The 23,947-nt window shown below is 39.2% G+C and overlaps 3 protein-coding genes across 3 annotated transcripts; 2 read left to right on the forward strand and 1 right to left on the reverse strand.

The window, feature by feature from the left end:
• The first annotated feature begins 3,732 nt into the window (after nucleotides 1–3,732).
• LOC144635003 (beta-1 adrenergic receptor-like) lies at nucleotides 3,733–5,773 on the forward strand. Its single transcript, XM_078494061.1, has one exon. It carries the CDS (start codon nucleotides 3,992–3,994, stop codon nucleotides 5,174–5,176), a length of 1,185 nt encoding a protein of 394 aa, XP_078350187.1. The 5' UTR covers nucleotides 3,733–3,991; the 3' UTR covers nucleotides 5,177–5,773.
• Nucleotides 5,774–7,376: 1,603 nt separating this feature from the next.
• On the forward strand, nucleotides 7,377–17,483 carry LOC144635021 (acidic fibroblast growth factor intracellular-binding protein-like). Its single transcript, XM_078494090.1, has 11 exons — nucleotides 7,377–7,593; nucleotides 8,907–9,105; nucleotides 9,574–9,700; nucleotides 10,106–10,209; nucleotides 11,203–11,259; nucleotides 11,766–11,854; nucleotides 14,839–14,947; nucleotides 15,296–15,365; nucleotides 15,727–15,813; nucleotides 16,531–16,631; nucleotides 17,149–17,483. Exons 1-11 carry the CDS (start codon nucleotides 7,512–7,514, stop codon nucleotides 17,231–17,233), a joined length of 1,110 nt encoding a protein of 369 aa, XP_078350216.1. The 5' UTR covers nucleotides 7,377–7,511; the 3' UTR covers nucleotides 17,234–17,483.
• A 1,325-nt stretch (nucleotides 17,484–18,808) lies between these two features.
• Nucleotides 18,809–22,133, reverse strand: LOC144635026 (uncharacterized protein y4fB-like). The gene is made up of 3 exons (XM_078494094.1): nucleotides 22,031–22,133; nucleotides 21,221–21,260; nucleotides 18,809–20,713 (listed from the first exon to the last, which is right to left on the reverse strand). Exons 1-3 carry the CDS (start codon nucleotides 22,065–22,067, stop codon nucleotides 19,762–19,764), a joined length of 1,029 nt encoding a protein of 342 aa, XP_078350220.1. The 5' UTR covers nucleotides 22,068–22,133; the 3' UTR covers nucleotides 18,809–19,761.
• Nucleotides 22,134–23,947: the final 1,814 nt, after the last annotated feature.

Raw genomic sequence — 23,947 nt, forward strand, 5'->3', positions numbered from 1 at the left:
CTGTAATGTATTCATAATTGTTTGTAAAACATACCTTTGATTTATTTCCGTTATCGATGAAAACAACTTGCACACGCAAATATTTCGAATTCGTTTACGTTCACATCAATCCACCAAGTATTTCTACAAATTATCGTTCAGCGATCGATGGCCAAAAATAAATAGGATTCCTACAGTCTACGGCGCCAACACAACAACGGTAGCGTATCTGAAGTATGACCCGCCGTGTATCCTATGCTGTCTACATATCTTTCCATGTCAAATGGTTGTGTCTGTTGGCAGTCTCTTTTAAAAACTGTGAAGCTCCCGCAACTGTTATACTAAACTGGTATACAGAGCGACTCATGAATCTTAATCAGCATATCTACTGATCAGTATGACTCAGTCACATGAGGTTGGGTTTACTTCAACAAACCCTCCTGTACTTCGTATAAGCCCAGGGGAAGGGGGTACTCCCTATAAAGGACTATATGGAGATCTAGAGGCTCCGCTCGGAAGTAGTTCCTTTTACAGGCTGGAGGTACATAAAAGAATAGGGATTTCACGAGTTGGGGTATAGAAAACGGTAGGGGAAACTGTCAAACCGAACGGCCGATTCATAGAATTGTTTTAAGGGGTTATTCAAGTAAAAAGTTCCGAAAATACGGATACAGTATCCCTGCTGGAGGGATAGAGTTTCTTTACCATTTTCAATCGAAAGTATATAAAAGAGTTTAATTTTCTGTCAAAACTGGTCTATAAAAGGGTGACAGTTTGATCCTCGTGGCAAAGCCACCACGTATAAAAGATTTTTGAGCATTCCCCCTACCCGGGAGGGAGCGTTTGGCGTTTACGGCCAAAACAATCGATTTCAGATCCTGTAGTAGGCAGTAGAAAACCTACGAAATCTACATTTTAATTCTGTTTTAATTTTTTAATTTTAATTCTGAGGAGGAAAATTCCTCCCTGAGTAAGCGAGTTTATGTAATTGTTTTGTAAAAACCAAAGCAAACTACGGTAAGATCTAGATTTTCCCGTATATACCGGTTTAACTGTTTATTTGCCGAAAAGAAAAAAATACAGATGGCTGAAAATCATTTTTTGGGGGTGGGGAGGGCTGTTACTAATGTAACATTATTCCAACTTTTTGTTTTTGTTTCCGACATCAACTATGCATTATGCTAATAAAGCTAAGAGCAAAGTTCACTAAAAAGCTCCTCACCCCACCTTCCCCTCAGGAAATAAAGTAAACATGCATAATAAATCACGGCAGGGCATAGTGCCCCTCCCTCATGTCCCTTCCACCTTGACATTCATTTACAATGCCGCAATGGGCGCCAAAAGTGTTGAGACACTCGACACTTTTTGAGTACCTTGGAAAAATTTTACCCCTCACCCCTTCGATATTACCCCCTCCACCCGAAACAATGTTGGATTTTCGCTGCAAGACTTGCCTCGTTTGTGTACGACATTGAAAAGGGGGAGGGGGAGTGGCTCACAAGCTGTACCAGATTTAAGGTGGAAAAATGGGAATGTTAAATTAGTATTAATTTCAACCAACTGTCTCAAGGACTTTGGCGGCCATTGCGGGTTGCTGTGGTTGCTTTAGCCAGTTGTATTTATCATTCAATTGTTACTTTTTGTAACCGGAGTGGCTTTTCTGTTCTTTACAGTGAACAGACAGTTTGTGCAGTGAATCAATAGGAAGACCCGGCTGGTGGCAACTTATACCATATTGTATATTTTTTTTTTGGCTTTTGAGAATGGCCTTTCGAGCTCAAAGAGGTTAGCTCTTTTATTAGGCAGAGTATAGCACATGAGAAAGTGTACCTAATTCCCTCTCTACTTACCTTATTGTTCCTTTTTTACGCGGGACTTAATTTTCGTGATTTTCGGAAAAAAAAGCGAAATTAAAGACCCACGAAAGTTTATTTTTAACGTTTTTCAACGTATTTTTAATGCTTTTAACTTAATATTTTTTGGTCAAAACGCGTAAATTAAGTCTCGCAAAATATGCCTGTTCCATTTTCGCGAAATTAAGTTCCCGCGAAAATAAGTAACAAAGAGGTATATATTGTAATTTGTAATAAGAACCATTTTCACTCGGTTGTCGATTTAAGTAACTCGCGTTTGCTTTGGTTTTGCATCTCTACGCTTAGTAATTGGTTAAAAAACTCGCGCCACTTTCTCGACCAATCAGAAATAAAACCAAAACCAATCGTAAATTGCTCACACACGTTTTCCCGCGCTCCCTACCACATACCAGTTACAAGTATTTTCTTCAACTTCTGATTGGTTCATTGGATTGTCTGCGACCTTTGTGATTGGCCAGAGGTTGTGATAACTTTGGTTTTGGGTTTACAACAATCATTCGAAATCCGCTCTTTCGTTATTGTAATTAAATTCTTTTTACAATCTTTCAGCCTCGGGCATTATCCTCTAATATACGAGCCGCCTGATGGGGTTTATTTACTAGTTGTTCAAAGGGTGGATAACGCTCTCTACCTAATAAATCAGTTTGTTTTGTTTGTTTGCTTGTTTTTTTATTGTTTTTGAATACGCAGCTTCTTTCCCAAGCGCCATTGCATTTTGTCGGTAAAGGGTGGGAATAGCTGTTATTGCAGTTGAGCCAGCGATAATATATTCTTTTGTTAAAAAGGTATGCGAACGAGGCGAAAGGGTCAATACATCAGTGAACACAATGCAGAATGACCCTTAAGCCTCGTTTGAATGTCAAACTGCTGAGAACTCCAATAACAGCTATTGGAGAAGGAGGTTCTGGAACATGTAATTTTAAAATCATTCACACTTTTTTCTAGAGTCCCAGTTGTTGGTGATTCTTCTCAGCGGTGCAAAATGATCTTTCCTTTCACTAAAAAAAGTCTACGGGGAATATAACGGGAGGCGGAATGCAGGCAAATTGTGGGAAGAGAGCGGGATACGGGAAGCGGGAAGCGAGCGGGACAAGCGCGCGCGTCGACACTTGCACGGTTCGCGAGGCCCGCCGTACATGCACACACCCTAGACGCTTGCTTCCGCCGGGCGTACAAGTGCACATACACAAAAAAGTGTCTGTTTCGTAAGCTACATATTATCGGGGTCAAAATTTAACTAAATGTATCCTTTTGATCTCGTTTATAAGCTTTTTCTTAACCACAGAATATAAATCAAAAATTCCAGTGAATACAAACAAGGATAGTAACCAAAACAGCCCGAAGCTAAACTGCTTGAGCGCCTATTGTGTAAAAACCTTTTTGCTAAAGAGCAACACGGGGCGGGTTAATTGTTTGCCTGTGTAATCAAGTCAAAAGCTTACGAAGATGCCTAATGATGCCTTAAATGCGATAAATATCTGTCGACCTTGACAGAGAACCGACAAACGGGGCGCCTTCGACTTAACCTTGATTGCGTGCGCCAAGCCTATTTCGCGAACAAACATTTCAACGTTAACTCTTTGTGTTTGAAGAAGTATAGATATAGGTCAGTAAATTTATAAAGCATGAGAGCTTTCTTTTTCCATTTTTGTGCAGAGTCATTACGAAGCCAGAGCGTTTGATCCGAGAAGCGAAAGGACTGGGAAAGATTCTCACTGGGAGATTGAAAACAAGCTACAAAGGCGTTTATTGTTGACTGCCAAATTCATTGTTTTCCCTTATGAGATAGACAAAGGCTGGTGAAGCGAGTCAGAAAAAGTGATAAATATCTGTCAAACTTAGCCAAAGAGAAATGGCTTGTTTTGTTTGGGTTAGCTGAAGGAGAAACATTCGTCACGTTTCACGTGATTAATTAACAACCTTAACAATAAGGCACAAAGTTGTTTTCGCCAGGCATGGAATAGTTTCATGCAAGTAGCGACCACATAAGTCAATTTACAGTGTTTTAGTACTTCCAAGAAGCGCCAGTTTGTTTTATGAAATTTGAAAAACGTTCTGGCTTGGAAAACAAGTTACGACCGTTATAGACTAGTAAGTTCGTCGAAGGACATGCAAAACTGTCTTCAGAGTCCATAACTATGTCTTCAACTTTACGCACTGTCTTATTTACAAACATTTCAACGGAGCCACTCCAAAGACTAACCACAGCTCCAACGCCATTCCTACAAGATGTCAAGTATCTTACAACTAGTGAAGTCGTTATAAGCACCTTGTACTATGCTTGTGTGGTTTTCACAATTTTTGTCGGAAACGCACTAGTTATTTCAGCCTACCAGAAAAACTGGCGACTTCAAACAACTACAAACACTTTTATACTGGGCTTGGCTGTAGCAGATTTAATGGTGGGTTTCGTTTCAATTCCCTGCTGGTTCTACGTGTATAGCTGCCATTATTTCGACACTACACTTCATCCTGTTGGTTACGAACTGTACATAACGCTCGATGTCTTCATAGGATGCGCGTCTATTTTTCAACTCACTGCTATCAGCATTGAGCGATGCATAGCCGTAGTTTGGCCGATCAGGCATCGCGCAATCCACGAAGGCGTCTTCCACGCGATGATATTAATCGCGTGGTGTTGCTCGGCTCTCGTGGCAGGACTGTACCCGATTCAACTCAAGCACTGGGAGGAAGGCTACACGGTGTTCATATTTACAATGTGCTTTGTTGGGCCGTTTATTGTCATGTTTGGCGTGTACCTACTGATCTACGAAACAGCCGGTCGTTCGCGGACAAGGGTATACCCCGAGCTAGCCGCTGCTACGATCCACCGGGAAATTCGCATTGCGGGTACAGTAGCCCTTGTTACCGGCCTCTTCATGATCGCATGGTTCCCGTTCTTTGTCGTAACGGTGGTGGCTACGTACGATTTGGAACGCTTACCCGAGCCTCCTGGTCTCTTCCGCTTAATAGCGTTCGTGAAAGCACTGCACTATACAAACTCGGCACTAAACCCGATCTTGTACGGCTACCGTAACCCTGAGATGAGGAAAACCATGCATAGTGTAGCGTTCGCGTGCTGTCCGCTCCTCGCCATGTTCAAGAGGAGGCCATCTGGGTTGCAAGCCAGGTTAAACCGTGGTGGAATGCAGGCCTTCGTGCCCGGAACAATGTTAGCTGTGCCGAGCCTGTTTGAAAGACGAAGCACTCCAAGTAATGGTACAGCTACAACGGTTGTTGCGTTTGTTAACAGAGGTGGAGAGGTGGAGTCAAGGCCAGCAAGTTTACATGAATCTCTTAGAGAACTGAGCTCTGCAGAATAACTGAACCATTTCATGGATTTATTTCATGCAGACTCTTAATTAGATCTACTTTTATTATATCAAATCGAAATGAATTTCTAAAAAGGTCCTTATTCGTATGCGACGCAAACAGAGTTGATAAGATCAGGAACTGAATGTCCGGTATTTTTTTAATCAACAAGAAAATGCAAGAAGACTTGATATTACTTTTCAAAGTTCGTGAATTTATTACGATATGTCTTAACTTAATTAATTATACAAATTAATTAATGCCAAAAAAGTTTGCATCGGTTATCCTAGTAATTCAGTAATTTACACTGTCTCGGCATTATTGTAAAGAAGGCTACGCAGGTTCTTAGCCGTTTCGACCAATGGGACTCGTCATGAAAATTTGGCACTGAATTGTTCTCAGCTGCAAGAAACACTTCTTCAAAAACAAGGGTTAGTTTTAAAGGACCTCAAATTTTTTGAGGATGTATATACTCACGCAGTATATCATTCATTATTGGAAGTATACGACTCAGTACAATAGTCAAAGGATAATAACTTAATTAAGGGTTTTAATCGACCTACACTCGTACATTAATAAAGCCATTTCCATTTGGGTTATATTTGTTGTTATAACAATTTATTATCATTTCTTGTCAATTCGATTAAAGGCATCAGTAGACTTAATGGGTAATTCTTTTATGACTTCCAAACACTTTAACGGTAAACACATTCATAAAAAAATAAGACGCCTGACAGAGTACAGATGGTCAAAAATGGAACGGATTAAGACATGATTGAACTGAGCCGCTTATTATATAAACTGGATTTCTCTTCAGCAAACACAAACAAACAAACAAAACTACACAGAGTTGGAGGGCGGAATTTTCCTACAGTGGACTATACCGGGAGGATACTGCCAATAAGGGAGTGGTCATCATTTAATGGGTAGGGGCTGGTGAATGGGAGAATTCAACATCAAATACTTTTTACGCCTCCCCCTATAAGCTCAAGTAAACTTTTCGACCCCCCCCATGCCATTAGACACCCACCCCCCCCCTCCATGCCCTCAAAATACTGTCAGAACACTCCAAAGAAGATTCCTCGTAAGTGTGCACCATGCTAATTTCCGCATGTCAGTAGCCCGAGGTACTGCTATTACGCACCCATTATATTACGAAATCGCTTAAGATTGGCTATCCTAAACCAATTGGATGGAAAATCACATCTAAAAATTATTTTTCTTTTGAAAATGCCGTTTCTCAGACGCAGTATGGAAGTCGGCTTGCTCCGGGTAATGTATGACTGTTATTGGACATCTCATTCATCAACATAATAAACAATAAGTAAATGTGGACTAGCTAAACTGTTACTGATATTTCACGGATAATCTATATAAGCTGGAAGCGAATCCCATGAAATAACCAGTGACCATGAAAAATGGTCACTCCGTTGGTCTAAATGCCAAATTTCAAAAGAGGTTTCTTTTCAGCTAGAGGTTTGCGAAAGGGAACGGATTTCACCACAGGCGGCCCAAGCGCACTATGTGATGATTCATAAAGTTTTAGCGAACGTGACCCTTGCCTTTGAGCGGTGTTGTGTTACAAAGATGCGATTTATAAGGGTTTGTATAGGAACTCAACGATTTTCTTTCAAAAGGAATAATATGTAATGTTTCGCTAATGTTTCGGTAATGTTTCGGTGAGTTAGCGCTGGCTGGTGGTGTGCCAGCGCTAACTCACCGAAAACGCTTCAAAATGGCCTGAGAAGCGGACAAACAACAAAGAATACAACAAGGCAATAAGGTTAGTCAATTTTATTAGCGAAACATTACATATTATTCCTTTTGAAAGAAAATCGTTGAGTTCCCGTACAAACCCTTATAAATCGCATCTTTGTAACACAACACCGCTCAAAGGCAAGGGTCACGTTCGCTAAAACTTTATGAATAATTCACATAGTGCGCTTGGGCCGCCTGTGATTTCACGAGTTGCAGAAAAGGGTAGAGAAAACTGTCATTTCGGTGACAGGCGGATTAAGTAGAGAAGCCGCGGAGAGAAAATTCGAGTTCTCAACTTGACTATTATGAATGTACTATCTGTTCTCCTCGCCTCTTCGTCGCTCGCGTTTGCGGCTCGGCCGCCGAAACCAGAGCGTGACAGTATAAGTGGTGCTCCATACACAACGTACGATACTCGAAAAATAGGACCGCTGACCCAAGTCGCCCACATAAAATAAAACATGGCGGAAAGGAAACGGAAAACAGGTGTTGAAGGGGAACATTTTGGTCGAGAATAACACACTTTTCAGTCCAGTATGCTAATGTTGGAAGCTGCATAACACTCATCAGCTGCTATTGAAATAAAAAATGGAGGACATAGATGTATTTTTCATGGACCCGACCTTCATCGACCTGCAAGTTTACACCTTGTGGTTGCAAGGTTTCTCCGGTGAGTTTATGGCTTCGCATTATATATTTTTGTAATCACGGCGTTAGTCTATAGTTTAATTAATTTCCTTCGCTGACGGCCTTTCTCGTTGTATCCAGATCGCGTTTTACTTTAAAAACGGTCGTTTTACTTTTGAATCAGAGTCGTTTTACCGTTTATCAGAGTTTAATCTCTTATATCCAATAACTTTCTTGATATTTCACATATTAGCTTTATACTTTACTTTCTCCATGTAGGCTTAAATCTTTTAAATTTATCAGGCATTGAAACCACTAGAAGAATTTAATTTTTGCTTTTTCAGCTTTTAAAAAATAACATGCCAAAATATCCTCGAGGTAGGGATAATGGTAGTTTACTGTAGAACAAAAATTGCTTTTGGGTTCAAGTCTACAATCCTGGGCAAAACAAGTTGAGACAAGACAAAAGATAAAATAACATTTTTCCAGGTATCTTACATTTGCAGACAGCAGACTGCAGGTTTGCGAACTTTTACTCCAGTTAGCCTGACTAACACTCCGGTTCAGTAGCCTGTTTGTGGTTAGCTCTCAAAAATGGTAATGGTAACATGGTATTTACCGATATTACTCTTAGAGTAATTTTCAATTGAGTGTCGTAAAACCAAAACCAAAGTAATTACTCTGGCCAATCACAAAGGACACAGACAATCCAGTGAACCAATAAAAACTTGAAGCAAATACATGTAGCTAGCACGAAGCGCGGGAAAACGTGCGCGAGCGAGTCACGATTGGTTTTGATTTTACTTGTGATTGGCTGAGAAAGTGGCGCGAGATTTTTAAACCAATCACTAAGCGTAGTAATGCAAAACCAAAGCAAACGCAATTTACTTTCGACACTCAAGTGAAAACCGCTCTAACGCCCGGCATAACAAGGTACATGTTTCCATAATTGTTTCTTCATCTTGCCATAGTTCAGAAACAACAAATGTTTCTGCTGTGGGGCAGAAGAAAAGTTTGCTTCTTGTAAACAAAAGTTGATGCTGGAAACAATGCTTCCTTTGGGTTAAAACTGGCAAACATTTGGGAAACAAGCGTGCACAATGAGTTTTTATGGAAATGTTTCCTGGTTTTGCCAGGCCTTTAGCCTTTAGTCTGCAGTCTGCAAATGTCAGACACTGGCCTTGCCCTCAGGGTTGTTGAGGGGGAGGGAAATTGCAAGTTGAGCTTTGATATCAAATGTGGTGTGGAAGGCCAGTTCAGGTTTGAACAGTTTTGTGCAGGATTTTGGTATCTCTAATTTTTTTTTAAAAAAACAGGAAGTAATTGTGGACAATTTAAATTTTTTAAATCTACCAGAAAATGAAGCAACTCAGAGACGAGATTGTGACGAGGTATTCAAAAACCAGGGTGCATCTCATGCTATCGTTACCAGTGATACTCATGACCAGTTTCGCTTGTTCTACATGCTGGAGCGCTTCCTGCAATCTCCACCAATGCTTTCCAAACAAATGCTGTTGCAGATTTCACCAGATGTTCAAGATTTGCTTATTGAAAAGTAAGGGCTAAATAATGTAATACCGGGTCTCATACAAATTGTACAAAATTCGCCAGTACTACAGTATGAAGCAAATATTTATGATAATCCTATTGGATGTCTTGTCCTGCTAAAGAAAAGTACGAAGTAAAAATATATTGCACATGGTTTGTTCTAGTTATACCCGGCAGGGATATTTTGCCGAACACAGAACGCAGAATGGTGGTCAGCTGTTGGCTTGCGGTTAGCTTCATCCCGGTTTTCTTGCAGTTAGCTTTCACTTTGGTTTACTTGCGGTTAGCTTTATTTTTTTAGGGTATTTTACTATCGCCGTTCTGTCATTCCCCCAAATGTTCCATCATTCTGCGTTCTGCATTCTACATTCTACGTTCTGTGTTCTGCATTCTTCCTTCTGTGTTCTACAAAATACCCCTGCCGGGTATGACCTGCTTTTAAGGATGTCATATATTTCTCTTGCCGGGGCATTAGGTATTATCAGTTTGACAAGGAGGTAGTGCGGGAACTTTTAGGTAAAAAGCTGACTGGACGTTTGAGGAAAGACTTGGATGACATCAGTGAGAAGACAAATATACCCCTCAAGAGTTGTCGCCGACAGGTGCGTTGTAAGAGTCAGATCCACTTATGCTCAAAATAGAGGGTTCAACAAGAATAAGAAAGGGGGTGGGGTGGGGAAGACCTACATAGGCCCACTCCTGTAAATCAGGCACTGGTTTTGATTGTTGTTTAATGGATTGAAAGGTTCTGGATTCAAGCCCTGGGATTGTTGTTTTGAGTTCTTGAGCAAGGCCAAAAACTGTGGTTAGCTCTTATGTGCCTGTGGGTATCTTTAGCATAACACAGAATTTACCTTAGTATGTTTCACTACCACAACAAGCCTCCTGACAGATTTTAGTCAAGTTTGTCCATTGATAAATACCAATGTTTAAATTGTTTTTATCGACATTGGTATAAGTGCAGTGTTCTTAACATAATTTGCTCTTTTATTTCAATCTACTGTTAGTTTGACAATGTGAAAAATGTGCTGAGAACAATAGAAGAGACTGAGGGAGGAGGGCTTGCTGACACTGTAAAGAAGCTTTTTCTGTTACCAGATACTTTGGCAAGGTAATTACACATGTATGTTAATAAGAATAAATATTAGTCATGTTTACTTAGTGGATATATTGATTCGAACACACTTACTGAGCCAGAGAGATTTTTTTTATGGCCAATATCTGATTGGTTCTCTTTTTCAACCCCCTCTCTATTTCAATGTTGTTAAAACAACGCCTGAGTAGGGGGAGAGAGGGATAATTAAACATTTTTACATGATTGCAAGTCAGGACATTTGTGAAAAATGTGTGAAATGTGTTTCAAGAAGTTTTGTCCAAGTTTGACTTAGTAGATATCATAATCAGTCTTCAGAAATATAATCAGGTTGCCTTGACTGTTCCAAGTGATACTGTATGTTCTACAGACAATAAAAAGTACATTTTTTCAGGCTAGTAATGGGTACATAGAGGATATTACGTGGTTGCGCGGAGATATGAAATTTATCTTCGAGTGTTCAAATCGATATCTCACGAGTGAGCGCAGCGAACGAGTGGGATATCGATTTGAACACGAGAAGATAAATTTCATATCTCCAAGCAACCATGTAATATTCTGTTTATTATATAAACCTACTAATTACGATGTTTTTTATGATTTTCCAAAGATTTCCGTCCATTTTCTGAAGATTTCCGAAGATTCCCATAATGTTGTCCGAAGGTCGTACGAATGTTTCCGAACATTTTCCGAATTTTTCCGAAGATATCCGAAGATTTTGTCGAAGATTGCCGAGGAAGATCCGAAGATGTTTCGACTTAATATTGATTTTCTTTGGCTAATTCAGCATTGAAACAGAGCAAAATGGTCAGAAAATGTTTCGAAATCGATATCTTCACATGTGAAATAACATGTTATTTTCACGTGTGAAGATATGATTTTTTCGCGCGAAAGATTTCCTGGTATTTCACTGATGTTTATATTATAAAGTGCAGTTTGTACTGGTTTGTTAATTGAAAGGTCCAAGGGAACACATATTATAATATTTTATTGCTTTGTTTTCTTTGACAGACAATATGCCTGTATTTGTTTTATGGCTATCAATAAGATTGAAACAGGAAAGAAAAGGTTAGTGTTAACAAAATATTGTAAATGCATGTTAAAATATGCTCTGTACCTGTAAGTTGCATGTATTAAATAAACAACACCCCTAATTTTATATTAATTTGAAAGCTTCAATTTTGATAACAATAGAAGAGATGTGATAAACTTTGAAGTTCTACTGAGGAGTTCCATTATAAAATTTTTGGTAACACAAAGACCAGCATAGAGTTTAAACAATAATTGTTGTTGGCCAGGTTTTTGAGATAAAACTAGCTAGTGATTTTTCACAGAGAGAACAAGAGAGAATCAGATTGGATTTGCATGATTTTTCCAAGACACAGACAAAGGTCTATTGACTACAGATTTGCCAAGCTTCTTTTTAGTTTCCGTGTAACAGTAAATTAATTTTTTTATTTTAACAAAACTTGAGCTACATTTTTGCATTTCTATTGGCACATTAATATATTTTTTTTCACACAAAGTAATGATGAAATATGTGACACTGCCCCTTTAATGTTGTTATCCGATAGGTTGTCATACCTGACATTTGATGACCTTGTGTTCTGCGCAGAGCAGATGTTAGACCACTGGACTGTAGGCTCAGTTGAAGGCTCTACTGGTTAGTTGCTTACATCTGCATGAATCTCTCCTGATCACTATCAAATTTCTCTTTACAATCATCATTACTTTGTTTTTCAGACAGGTGCTGAGAATAAAGTAAATAATCAGCTTACTGTAATGATTCAATTTAGTGCCCTCCAAGCGCCCCCTTGTGTTTTGTCAATGTGTTTTTGTTAATAAGCACCCCCTATTCGAATAATTAAGCGCCCCCATTCAACCCTGCTGGGTTGTATGAAAATGCATTATTATTTATTAATTACCGGTATGTACAATTGAACCAATTCGTACGGACACCTTTCTAATACGACCACTTTGTCCTAACCAAATTCTCATATATTTTCTTCAGAAAAACCTCAGTCTATAATACAGACTACTGACAAAACTTATTTACTTATCCTCTTTATTATGGACACTCCCGTTATCAGGAGGCGATATAAATCTTGTGTTCGTAATGCAATTTCCTGTTTGTGGTTACAAAAAACAACAATGTAAAGCTTTATTCATCTGTTGCAGAACATTTTGTTCGATCCGTATACAGAACATGTAGCTGAGATGTACAATAATTTTAGTACTCTTCTGATAAACAGTCAACAGTGTGACAATGCTACTGACATATTAATCAATTTAGATGCAGCTAAAAGACAAGTATGGGCCTCATTTTAGTTACTAAGGGACGGACCATTATTTTCTTGAAGGGGGGGGGGATGAAAAATGTTTCTCTGCAAACTTTTTTTTTTAGTTTATGCACCTCATTTTTTTCGAAATTCTTACTATTTTTTGTTATACATATCGTGTTTGCAAACAATTTATTTTGTCTTTCCAGGCCCTGCAAACAATTTTTTTCAATATTTTTCATCCCCCTCCCCCTCCAAAAAAATAATGGTCCGTCCCTTAAATACTTAAAGCTGTCAACAAAGTCAAAAGTGACGTCATAGTGGTGACCTCTATAATACGGACACCTCTCTAATATGGACACTTTGCTCTGTCCCTTTGGGGTCTGTATTATTAGAGGTTCAACTGTACCACCCCATTCACAGAACTTGATCTAAAAGAAGTTATGTCACTATGGCAATCAGTATACATAAGGAAAATTAATTTAAATTGAAAAGGGTAGAAAAATATCATCCTATGTAAACATATAATAAATCTGTAATCTATTTCTTAGTACTTGATGACCAATGAAAGTATGTTAACCCCTTGCCTACCAAGGACGTATATATACGTCCCCTCTGTTGTCACGCAACGACCGAGGACGTATGTATACGTCCTCAACCAAAGGACGTCACTGAGAGCCTGGTTGTTTGCGATGCCTTGAATAAATCATCCCCGGTTGTTGAGAAAGGTCTGGGACTACTTTTGAGACACCGCTGACCCAATAAAATTGCTTTTTGCTCTGACAATTTACAAAATGGCGGCTTGTTTGTGTGAAGGCAGAATGGACGAATGGACACAGATGAAGCTATTGCTGAAACTTTTGCCGATCACGACTCTGTTGTAAGCGATTTAAGTCACAGCGAATTTAAGCCAAGTGATTCTAAAGAGTCTGCACATAAAAGAAGAAGAAGGTGGAGAAGAAGAAGCTTCGATCGATCGAAAAAATTGAACCTCCAAATGCACATGGTCAAGGAGTTCGCCAGGGAGCTGTACGAGTCAACCATACAGTAAGAGAATGCGGAAAAGGGAGAATAATTCCTTTTAAATGCTAAATCTATATGTACTTTGATATTTTATCTGAAAAGATACCATTGCTAAGCCAAATTTAGAATCTCATTAAAAATTCAATATGGCCGTCGGTCGCTTAGTGCGTTTGGCTCTGGTAGGCAAGGGGTTAAAGAATAGAATTTGAACTTAAGTATTTATTATGAAATGACATAATTATTAAATACTAATTTCTTAAAATCTTATTTCTTAACCACTTTGATTCTTCTCTCAACTGACAAGCTAAGTTTACTAACTCTAGTTATTAATTAATAACTGTTTGCTTATAACTTTGTGCAATGTAACCTCTCTATGAAATGTACCCCTTCTAAGACCTCTAATGATGTCTTTAACTAACCTATAACCTTTCACTAACCTTTCACAGCTTCTCGTCCACAATCCTTTCACAAGTTCATCATCTGTAAGCATCATTTTTTAAAGAGTAATAATTAACAATTCTTATTGACAAATTTCTTTTCTGCTTACTACTTAAAAACACACCTTTTGGAATTCAGTTCCTACCAATGTGACATAATTGTTAAATAGTTTAAAATTCCACAAAGGAATGGAAAAAGCCTTCAGGTCACTTTACTGGTAATTTGCACTTTGTCCGCAAGTAAAACTCTCTGCTCTTCAGCTGAAGCTAAGTTTTAAATCATGGCTGGAACAAAATGCTGCATCAGAAGAAAGACTAGCCATGATTCATAACCCTCAACTTTTATTGTCAGCATTTTATTGCCAACAAATACCAAAACTTTAAAACAACAGTTAACTGTAAATTAAGATTATAAATTACTAGCTGCTCGAAGACTTTAAAAAAAAATAACCTGATCTTAAGACAACATGGGTCAAGGCCAGGTAAAGTTAAATCAAAACCTATTGGCTGAATAACATGACCTATTGGCATGTCCTAGCTAAAAGTATTATCTGTGACTTTCTTTGGATGAAATGCTATTTCATTAGAGGCACTGCAGGAGGTGTCTTCTACTGTAGAGGGCCTTGCAAGGGGCGAAGGTAGGGAGGAGGGGACCATGTTCCCAAGTTCCCCCAAAAAATGTCCCTCGTGTTCCTTTGCTCCCTTTAAGTATTTTGTTGATTTTTATCATCCGTGTTCCCTTATTTTCCTTTTGTTCCCAATTATTTTAATTAGTCGTTTTTCCTTGTTCCCTGAAACCCTGTGGGGAGCCTCACTGTCAATTCCAGGGAGCTATCTTTTAGGATGAAACTTGGTTGTTTGACGTCCAAGGTTCTTATTTTGTTTTGTTTTTTTAATTTGTTTTGTAGCTGCAGATGTAGGAGATACTGGTGCTGAATTTGACAGGGTTTTCCTTCAAGAGCTGAGAGATCTGAAGGTGTTTGTTAATGACAGAGAGATCGTGGAGGAACACAAAAGGTTTATATAGTTTTGTTTCTAAAATCACAGACATGAATTCTTATATATTGTGCTTCGCGATGTACTAGAACCAATTTCCCAATAGGCCTTATTCGTATTCTCGGTATTGGACTGGAACTAGCGTGCAATGGAGGCTCATGCGGGTAATCTTTTCAAATGCAAATGACATGAAGCTGTTTTTAATGATATTCGCCCGCATGAGCCTCCATTGCAAGCTAGTTCCAGTCCAATACCGAGAATACGAATAAGGCCTATTGGACAGCAGAGGCATAATAATGAGACACGCCTAAGTAATTGAGAAATTAATTTCATTGACATATGTTAATTTTATGTTATATGTTTTTTCAGTTTGGTTTGCAGTGATATTGCCAAACGGTTTACCAAAAAGCTTGCAAAGTCTGTGGAATCAAATTTTAAGGTACAGTGAATCAAATGACAAAGTAGAATCTGCTATGTTATTGTACCTTAAGCACTGGTTTAACTGTCTCAAATCCTTTGCCCTCTTAAGCTGAAACCTGTTCCTCTTGGATTTGTTCACAGTAATTCCCTATGGGCTATCTTTGAATTCCAGCTTTCAGAAACAAATGTTTGTTTCCCTGATTTCTGAGGATTACTGAAATCAGGTTCATAAAATTGTCATGCAGTTTCTGAGCTTATGCATTACAGTAGCCCTGTTGTGTCAGTCAGGTACAATAATTGATTATGATCATTGTAGTATGATTAAATGCAATGTCCATGGTAATTTATTGTAATTTTTCCTTTTATTTGGTTATCTCTAGAATCTATGCAGAGCTCTACTTAATATTGCTGCTGGTCTAATTCATAGTAAAGAAGTAAAGGATGTTTTGAGTGACTTTGTGGAAAAGGTATTCTTCAATCAGCATATTGTTTCAAGCTAACTAGTCTTATCTCCAGGCAGATCAGTTAACTGCCATTGTATATCGGGGTTTTTAGAATTGCATACTGTTATTCTCTAAAGTCATTTGCATATACTTTATTATGCATGCAAGTCATAAGTCCGGTGTAAATGGCTAATTAACCCCATAACTCTCTCCCATTGGTGTAGGGTGCAATATTAACCGTTACCTTCAAGGCACACCACCTTTTAGGTCTTTCAACAGTAAAACACCAAAATTACAGTTCAAATGTCGCGCCCCGCCCTTCCTCCCTTAGCGATCGGTGTTTGGTGCATCATCTTCCAGCGGAGCGTTTATTTTGTGTTCAGGCGTACTTACCCTGTTTTTGTATCTTGTGCGTTTGCTGTTGACCACTTTGTTTCCCAAAGAAAAAAACCTCCCGCTCCGCCGGTGACACTCTGTGTCACCTATGGCTTCACCGGAGTGTCGCTCTCCATATCGTAACCATATAACAATGACAGCAGAAATAATAATAAACAACATTTACATTACATTCTTTGTATAAAAAAATAGAAAAAAAAAGAAGAAGACCATTTTATTCGAAAACTTGCAGTAACTCCAATGTGAGTAAAACTCAGACATTAAAGGGAGTTCACGTGTTACCATCCTGACGTTATCTTTGTTTAATCCTTACTTAGATTGTTTTTTATTATTGTTTTGCAACAGTTCATCGAGCCCTGCAAGCAGCTTGACTGGGATTCCAAAGAGACGGAGATATTTCTTGGTTCTTTAGTGGACACATGTGGCAAATTGGATTCATTGCACAGGTATGCTGGTACTATTACTTGGACAGGAATTTCAAGTTGTACTCGTTTCAAATACGGCTCTCATTTGTTTCCTGCAAAATTATTGTTCTCACTTTTAAGGGACTGTGTCACTGATTTTAGCCAAATTTAGGCATGGGAAATGAGCATCGAATTCCACGAAATAGAAAAATAACCACTTAAAACAGTGAAGGAACATTTCAACAACACAGCAAATACAAAAGAAGAAACGGATGGCAAAAAGCGACGAAGATTGAAACGGATTGCGATATGGTTTTTGAAATGTTGTTGGGCAGAACAGTTTCAAAGTTAATCTCGTTTGTTTGTAACTTTAAATTATAATGCCCGGGAGACAAATTTGATTGCAATGGAGCTATAGTTTTGTCATTTAGATCCAGAGAAGTAATTTCTTTTCAAAACGTAAGTTTCATAGTGAGTAATTGACAAAACTTAATAAAACAAACTTCACTCAGCCGCGACACAGTTCCTTTAATCTTACGGCCTTTTTTTAACTTCACAGAAGCAATCTAGAACGCTTGATTCCTGTGTATTCGCGTTACATGACCGTCTCACAGAAGTGCATAGTGAGAATGTACCATGATTGAGTGACAAAGTGAAAGGAATTCAACGACTTTCTATCGTGAAGCCAAGAGACAGGGCCTTGCCTAGCAACTTGTGTCGTGTTCTCACCTCTGCAAGGCTCTTCACTGTCAGTGCATCTCACGCCCGATGTAGAGACCTTTCCCGCGTTCTAACGAACACTGTTGCCGAGTTGAGGCTAGGCTGGTCAAAATACAAGAAATGTATGAAAATGCCCACTCCAACCTCGTTCTGGTGCTATTGTTGACCATTGTTCGTACGCGCTAAAGAGGAATGCGGGAAAGGTCTATTTATGCAAGTTGTCCGGTACTTAGGATGAATTGCAATAAGAGTGAAGAAGGGAAATGAGGCTAGGAACTGAGTCGTGGAAAGAGGAAGAAGCTACTATTGACCAAAGAAAGACCTGCTTGGAAGAACAGGATTGGAGTTCCTATTCTCTCAACGAGGGGTGAATGGACTTGTAAAGGGTGAACTTGCACTAGAATAATATTCCATGTATTCCTAGCCGTTTCGTGCTTTAGGAACAGGTCTGTCCGATAGAGCAGTTTTCAATTGAGTGTCGTAAAACCAAAACCAATGTAATAACTTCGGCCAATCACAAAAGACACGGACAATCCAGGCAGACAGTGAACCAATCAAAACTCGAAGCAAATACATGTAGCCGGCACGAAGCGCGGGAAAACGTGCGCGAGCGAGACACGATTGGTTTTGGTTTTAGTTCTGATGGCTGAGAAAGTGGCGCGAGATTTTTAAGCCAATCACTAAGCGTAGCAATGCAAAACCAAAGCAAACGCAATTTACTTTCGAAACTCAAGTGAAAACCGCTCTAAACTTGCGAAGCTAAGATTGTCTACTAGGCGCCTTGCAGAAACCTCTAACGTGACCTTGCTTAGCAGAAAATAGAGTCAAGGTTCGAAATGGTTAGCCAGAAATGGAAAGAGCGTGATTAAATTAGTAGGATTGGCAATTTTATGACCATTGATCATGCCCAAATGTAAATTGTACATATGGAATAAAGTTGCTTGGAAGAAAGTTCTGTCATCAATATCCAGCATGCAAATCTTTAAATGTTTTCAAACCTTGAAAAACATCAAAGGTCTTTCATCACGCTCTTTTAATTTCCGAAATTCAGTTTTTCCTCGACCATTTTGTAGTGATTAATGTTATGGGCACGTGAATTCTGCAAAGGACTTCAATAGGTCCTGTGGATTGTGAATATGTAATTGTCATATAGACATGAATGAACTATCTGGAAAACAAAGCCATAACTATGTGGGGATGCCTATACTCCTCGACCACAAACGGCGTTACACTGCTGTACGAGAATTGATGTCCATGTACTAAGGTATATGTTTTTAACAGGACTGAATGTGCCTGTATTATATGAAGCACTGAGTGCCTCTCACAACTCTTTGTAATGAGGATGTTGAAAGAATAGAAGATTGATTTGAAGAGCTTATAATTATTCAAATGTGGTCTGTAAGGCCAAACACGCGCCAAAAAGAACAATACAGCTGTTTGTTGCGTTAATTAATAGTTTTAATTAATAATAATACAATATTAATAACAATTTCTTACAGTATTCGTTCTTGACGTCTTTAAATCTAACTCAGTTAACTTTTAGTTTAACGGGCTGTACTATAATTCTGCATTTCCAGTGAAATAGCGCTAAGTTTAAAATTGCTGACTTAGGACCTCAAAAGGCTAGGAAAATTGCCGATCATAAAAACTCATTGATAACAAAATACCCAGCTTAGAAAGTAATCGCTATGTAATGTTAAAAAAAAATTGTTATCGGCAAACAACAAAAAAGGATTTTTCTTTTCAAAAGTTAAAAAAAATAAAACTATTTTGTTGTCGATAACAAACGCGACATTCAAACGACAAGCCTTTTATTTTAGTCTGGGTGGCAGTCACCGACAAACACGCCACTTTCAGGATTATCTTATAGGTGCCAGCGGTTTTGATTTTGTACAAACAAACATGCGTAGTAAACATTAGTTACCAAACCCTCGCAGTAATCTCGCTGTTTGTTCAGATGTCGAATAACAGAATTTGACGTCGACAACACAATTCTGACGAGTTAGCGCAACACTAGCAATCGGATATCTTAATTCAAAACAGCGAGACTGCATGCGTTCTATGCTAATAAAAAGCATCTCAAAGGAGGATATGTAGCTTTACAAAAAAAAAATGTTTCCTTAAGTCTTTCTATGATTTCAAGTGTTCTCGATTTGAGAAATCTTATTGGGGAGAATCACGGTCGTGTAAAAGTGGTTTTCAATTGAGTGTCGTAAATTAAAACCAAAACCAAAGTAATCGTTCTGGCCAATCACAAGAGACAGACAATCCAGTGAACCAATCAAAACTGGACGTATGTACATGCTGCCCACGCGAAGCGCGGGAAAACGTGTGTGAGCAATCCGCAGATGGTTTTGGTTTCACTTTTGATTGGCTAAGAAAGTGGCACAAGATTTAAAAAACCAATCACTTAGCGATATGATTGTATATAAAACAAAATTACAGAGTCAAATCACATGTTTCCCCCAAATAATTCTCCAAGTTCTTCTTGGTCGTAGGAGTCGTTTTTCGCAAGCTCAGTATTTACCCAGTCGATAACAACACCAATTTTGAGACCCTCATTAGCAATGTACTTGAACCCTTTGGACTTGCGTTTGTCTTGCACAGAAAGAGCGCACTGATGGATACCTATTAAGTTCCACATGTCGTCAAAACAGGGACCCCCGGATGACCCATCGTCGGTATCTGCAGTGTAGCGAAGGAACGGCAGATTGTATTCACAATTGTTCTTCTTCAGCGATGAGAAAAAGCCTCGCTTTTTAGCAACCGAACGATGTGCTTTGTAGCGGTGATGCTCAATGAAGGATTTGTCGAAGAGCTTCAGGTAGCTGTCATCTGCGTGCAGAATTTGATTTTCACGTAGAACCACCATTTGTTTTTTGTCCTGAGGGAACTGGATTATGTTCACGTGCGTACCCGGTTTCTCTGAGGTGATCACCCTTTCGCAGTAACCGATGTCACTTAGGCTGGAATTTCCGTCAATGGATCTCTCAGATACAGCGATCAAAGCGATGTCGAGAGTGTCATCTGGATGAGCTAGGAAGAACCTCTCTGGTTCAAGCTTGAAGATTTCCTCTGTCATATGGTACACGCTACTGCTAGGATTGACTCTTTCAAATATCACCTTGCCCCTCTTACAAGTCTTAAAAACGTGTAAGGCAGTGAGAAGGAGCCGTTTGGAGACCATGGTGCCCGTCCCTTGTCCGCCATTCTGCAGGTGGATTTTCCCGATGAACCTACTGGTTTTAAACCCTTCATACAGGAAGCAGCTGCTCTGCAGCTCTCCACTGAACAGGGCTTCTTCTTTCAGCGCGTCTTGCTTACATTCCGTGATCCAGTCCCACAGTCCACTGAAAATTCCCTCATGTGCTTCGTGGAAACGATGTTCGCTCGATTTTTTGTGCCTTTAAGTAGAAAAAGAAAGTTGTTATTAAAGGAGAAGTGTGGAAACCTTAAAATAATGGCCCAGGTTCAAAATGCGCCAGAAACAACCTCGCGCCTTTCACATTCCCAAAAACTACTAAAAAAATAAAACAGGCGCCTTCTATGCAGGCTACCTTTTTCACGAATTTCAAAACAATTCGGTTGATATCTTTCTCTTGGTGTTCTAGAATTATTTTGTAAACAAGTAGAGATAATTATAGCACAGCTGGTTTTGATAAAAAAAAAAATGAATAAAATCCTTGTGATACTTCACTTTTAAAACGTATTTCAGTCAAGCTCACCCCACCCAACCCCCCCCCCCCCCGTTAAGAACACTTTACCTACAACAGCGCCTGTTTATATGGAGAAACTCTTACCTCCATCACCCTACCCTCCCCCCCACCCCACCCCCGCGCTTGTGCCGCGGTCAGACGGTTAATTAATTTTTCAGCTCAATCATGAACATGTTTGAACACGGCGTAACTTACCTTAAAATTGCATCAATTTGATCCTGATCAGTGTGAGCTCCTAGACAAAATATATTAAAGATATGAAAATTAAAATTGTTATATGGAAAATTTTAAGTTTCTTTAGAACGTTTTAAATTTAAAATAGCAGGTCTTGACCTTAAATTCGATGACGTCACCAGACCACGCCGAATTGCGTGACTTCCCAAAAGCAACTCATCACGCAACCGAACTTAATCACGCGAAAGTTCATATCCTTCCGCCGTTCTTTTCTTCTAGGCTAGTGCATTACAAATTTTAAACTGGTGTGAAACGTGAATTCAACCTTGATGCTATATATTTAAGTAAACTTACAGGGAGGCAATTGCAAGAAACCGACGTTAAAGACAAGAGTACAGTGATACGACACGAGGAAATATATGATTATCAACCGCTTGCCGGACTCGAATAAATATATCTAAATATCTTTTTTGAGCACGAATCGATATAATAAAGCAAGGTTATGTTCTGATTTACAATCGATTTGAGATTCCTTTTAAAAGCTGTATTTTATATTTATAAATTCCGAGATGCGAGATCCTTTCAAATTGATTTCTTGAATTGACAATCAAAGACTTCAGTGTGTACATTCAAAACAACAAATGTCTTGTGTACGTATAGCCGTTTATATTAATAGTATACATGGCGCTAAAACAGTCTAAAATGAAGTTGAAGCGAAACTCAAGCCCTTGAAAACGTGTCGTTGATAAACAACTTTTGATGTGTACAGAGATTACCGTTGTAGAATAATTTGAATTGCTTAATTGATTTTGAAATATAATTGTTAATTACCTTGGTCTGCTTTTGAAGACTCGTTGGGATTCGGCATTGTAACAGCCAACTGTGTCTTGGAATTTGCGTCTCAAGGTTCAAAGACTGAAGATATGCTTTACGCCGTCGTCTCTTATAACAATTATTTTATCAATGACTCAATTGTCTGCGGGAATTTTTTCAGGGAAGCCCCTATTTCGAGGGAAGCCCCAGTTTTCCAAGAATCTCCGAAAATAGAATTTATCACGGTCTGGCAATAATTTCCGGAAATGACTCTTTATATGCGGAATGTGCGTATCTTTTCAATTTATTTTTATTTGATAGTTTTTAATCTTTGTTTCTTTGTTATTCCGGCCGAAGAGTTTACACACCTTACGTATTTTTACATTTTGCCTCGTGTGACAAGCTTGATTGCGTGACTTGATTTGGAACGGAAGTGACTATCGAATTATCTGGGAACAACCCCTAATCCAGTAATCGATCATAACAGAACTTCAAACTCAATTCGGTTCAGTATTTCTTATAGCTACTCTAGAATGTGAATGTTTAAATTTTGCTCTCGGTACTCCTGGTAATTTGTGCTTGTGGTCGTTTCTGTTCAGTTCCTGTCCGTTGTCTGTCGCCTGTAGTTGCCGAAGTTGATCAAGTTGTGTGTCATCGACTTTCCTGCGGAAGGAAGTTCCCAGGCTGATGTGGGGACTTTCCTAATTGTCTTTTTCAAAGTTTCCGTATTTCGCCACCTGTGGGCGACCCAGGCTGGTCAACATGGTCAATATACACACACAAAATGTACTTTAATAAGCTCTTTATAGAAGGCTCATATCATGTCACAACTGATAGTTTGATTACAGGGCAAAAAGAATATTGTACCGGAAATACCACAATGTAATGGGCTCCTGACAAGATAAAGTATCTTGGAAAAAGGACCGACTGAAAACCGCAACCGTTCCCAATACCCTCTCGCTTTACCGGAAGCAAAGTCCTCGCATTTCCCAACGACTTACACCACAAGGGTTAGAACATATTTTAAAGCACCACCAGGCACCCTTCACCTCGATACGGTTAGTTGAAGAGCAGCACAAAAATCGAGATTAGTAAGAATAACGGAGAGCGAAAAACAAAAACAAAAAAAAAATGGCGAGCGACTCTCCTCTCCGTCTTTTGTTTTACTCGCCGTTCTTTATCAAGTAGCTATAGCCTGTGTACAGCCGTCCCCTTCCCTTTAAAATCATCGGGCAAAGAATACTGGAAGATAATTAACGACGGCGCAACACAGACGTTCCTTTCCCTGATTTTTTGAGGGAAGGTACACCTGTAGGCTAGCCGTTCTTTGCGCTCCTCCTCAGCAAACCGAACGCCTGGAACAGGCCAGAAAGCCGATGAATGCGGAACGATAACAACTGATAAGAGGCTGTACACGACGTTACGTCATCCAGTATGGAATTTATGGGGTCGAATATCAGATGTATGAAACGCTAACTGCTAAATCTTTGGAGTGTTGCCCTGTAATTCTTGTTATATGGGAAACCCTTGGATACGAGCAAACGCGCGATTTGATTAGTTTCTTACTAACACCTAGACTATCCTTTGAACAAAGAAACGACCAATGAAACAAAGGTGACTCGCCTTCTTCGGAGACCCAGGGGCAGCTAGTCTGAACAACGGGATTTTCGGGTGAAAATTAACAACAAGCCGCGAAAATTCTGCCGTCCCGACTAGCTGCCCCTGGGATTCCGAGGATGAAGGTGATTGAGATTCGTTGGAATTAACGAGTACAGTATTTTATCCAAATCATCATGTAAGGCTTTTTTGCTCATTCTCAAAGTTGTATGCAGTTAGGGTGGTGAATTGTTTTTTGAAGCCAAGTTTGCACGGCATTTTAATTTGGATTAAGCAGGATTGAATGAGATTTGCTTCGATATGTAAACGGGATGACTT

Source organism: Oculina patagonica, chromosome 13 (assembly GCF_052425735.1).
Source record: "Oculina patagonica isolate OP01 chromosome 13, crgOcupat, whole genome shotgun sequence".
Taxonomy (NCBI): Eukaryota; Metazoa; Cnidaria; class Anthozoa; order Scleractinia; family Oculinidae; genus Oculina; species Oculina patagonica.

What these genes read in the sequence shown, in the direction of transcription:
- LOC144635003 (XM_078494061.1), top strand. Translation starts at nt 3,992, where the DNA reads ATGTCTTCAACTTTACGCACTGTCTTATTTACAAACATTTCAACGGAG.
- LOC144635021 (XM_078494090.1), top strand. Translation starts at nt 7,512, where the DNA reads ATGGAGGACATAGATGTATTTTTCATGGACCCGACCTTCATCGACCTG. An exon ending in CAAGATTTGCTTATTGAAAA is followed by an intron (nt 9,106 to 9,573) that starts GTAAGGGCTAAA and finishes CCGGGGCATTAG; the next exon opens with GTATTATCAGTTTGACAAGG. An exon ending in CTCAGTTGAAGGCTCTACTG is followed by an intron (nt 11,855 to 14,838) that starts GTTAGTTGCTTA and finishes TTTGTTTTGTAG; the next exon opens with CTGCAGATGTAGGAGATACT.
- LOC144635026 (XM_078494094.1), bottom strand. Translation starts at nt 22,067, where the DNA reads ATGCCGAATCCCAACGAGTCTTCAAAAGCAGACCAAG. An exon ending in GTCTTCAAAAGCAGACCAAG is followed by an intron (nt 21,261 to 22,030) that starts GTAATTAACAAT and finishes TATTTTGTCTAG; the next exon opens with GAGCTCACACTGATCAGGAT. An exon ending in CAAATTGATGCAATTTTAAG is followed by an intron (nt 20,714 to 21,220) that starts GTAAGTTACGCC and finishes TTCTACTTAAAG; the next exon opens with GCACAAAAAATCGAGCGAAC.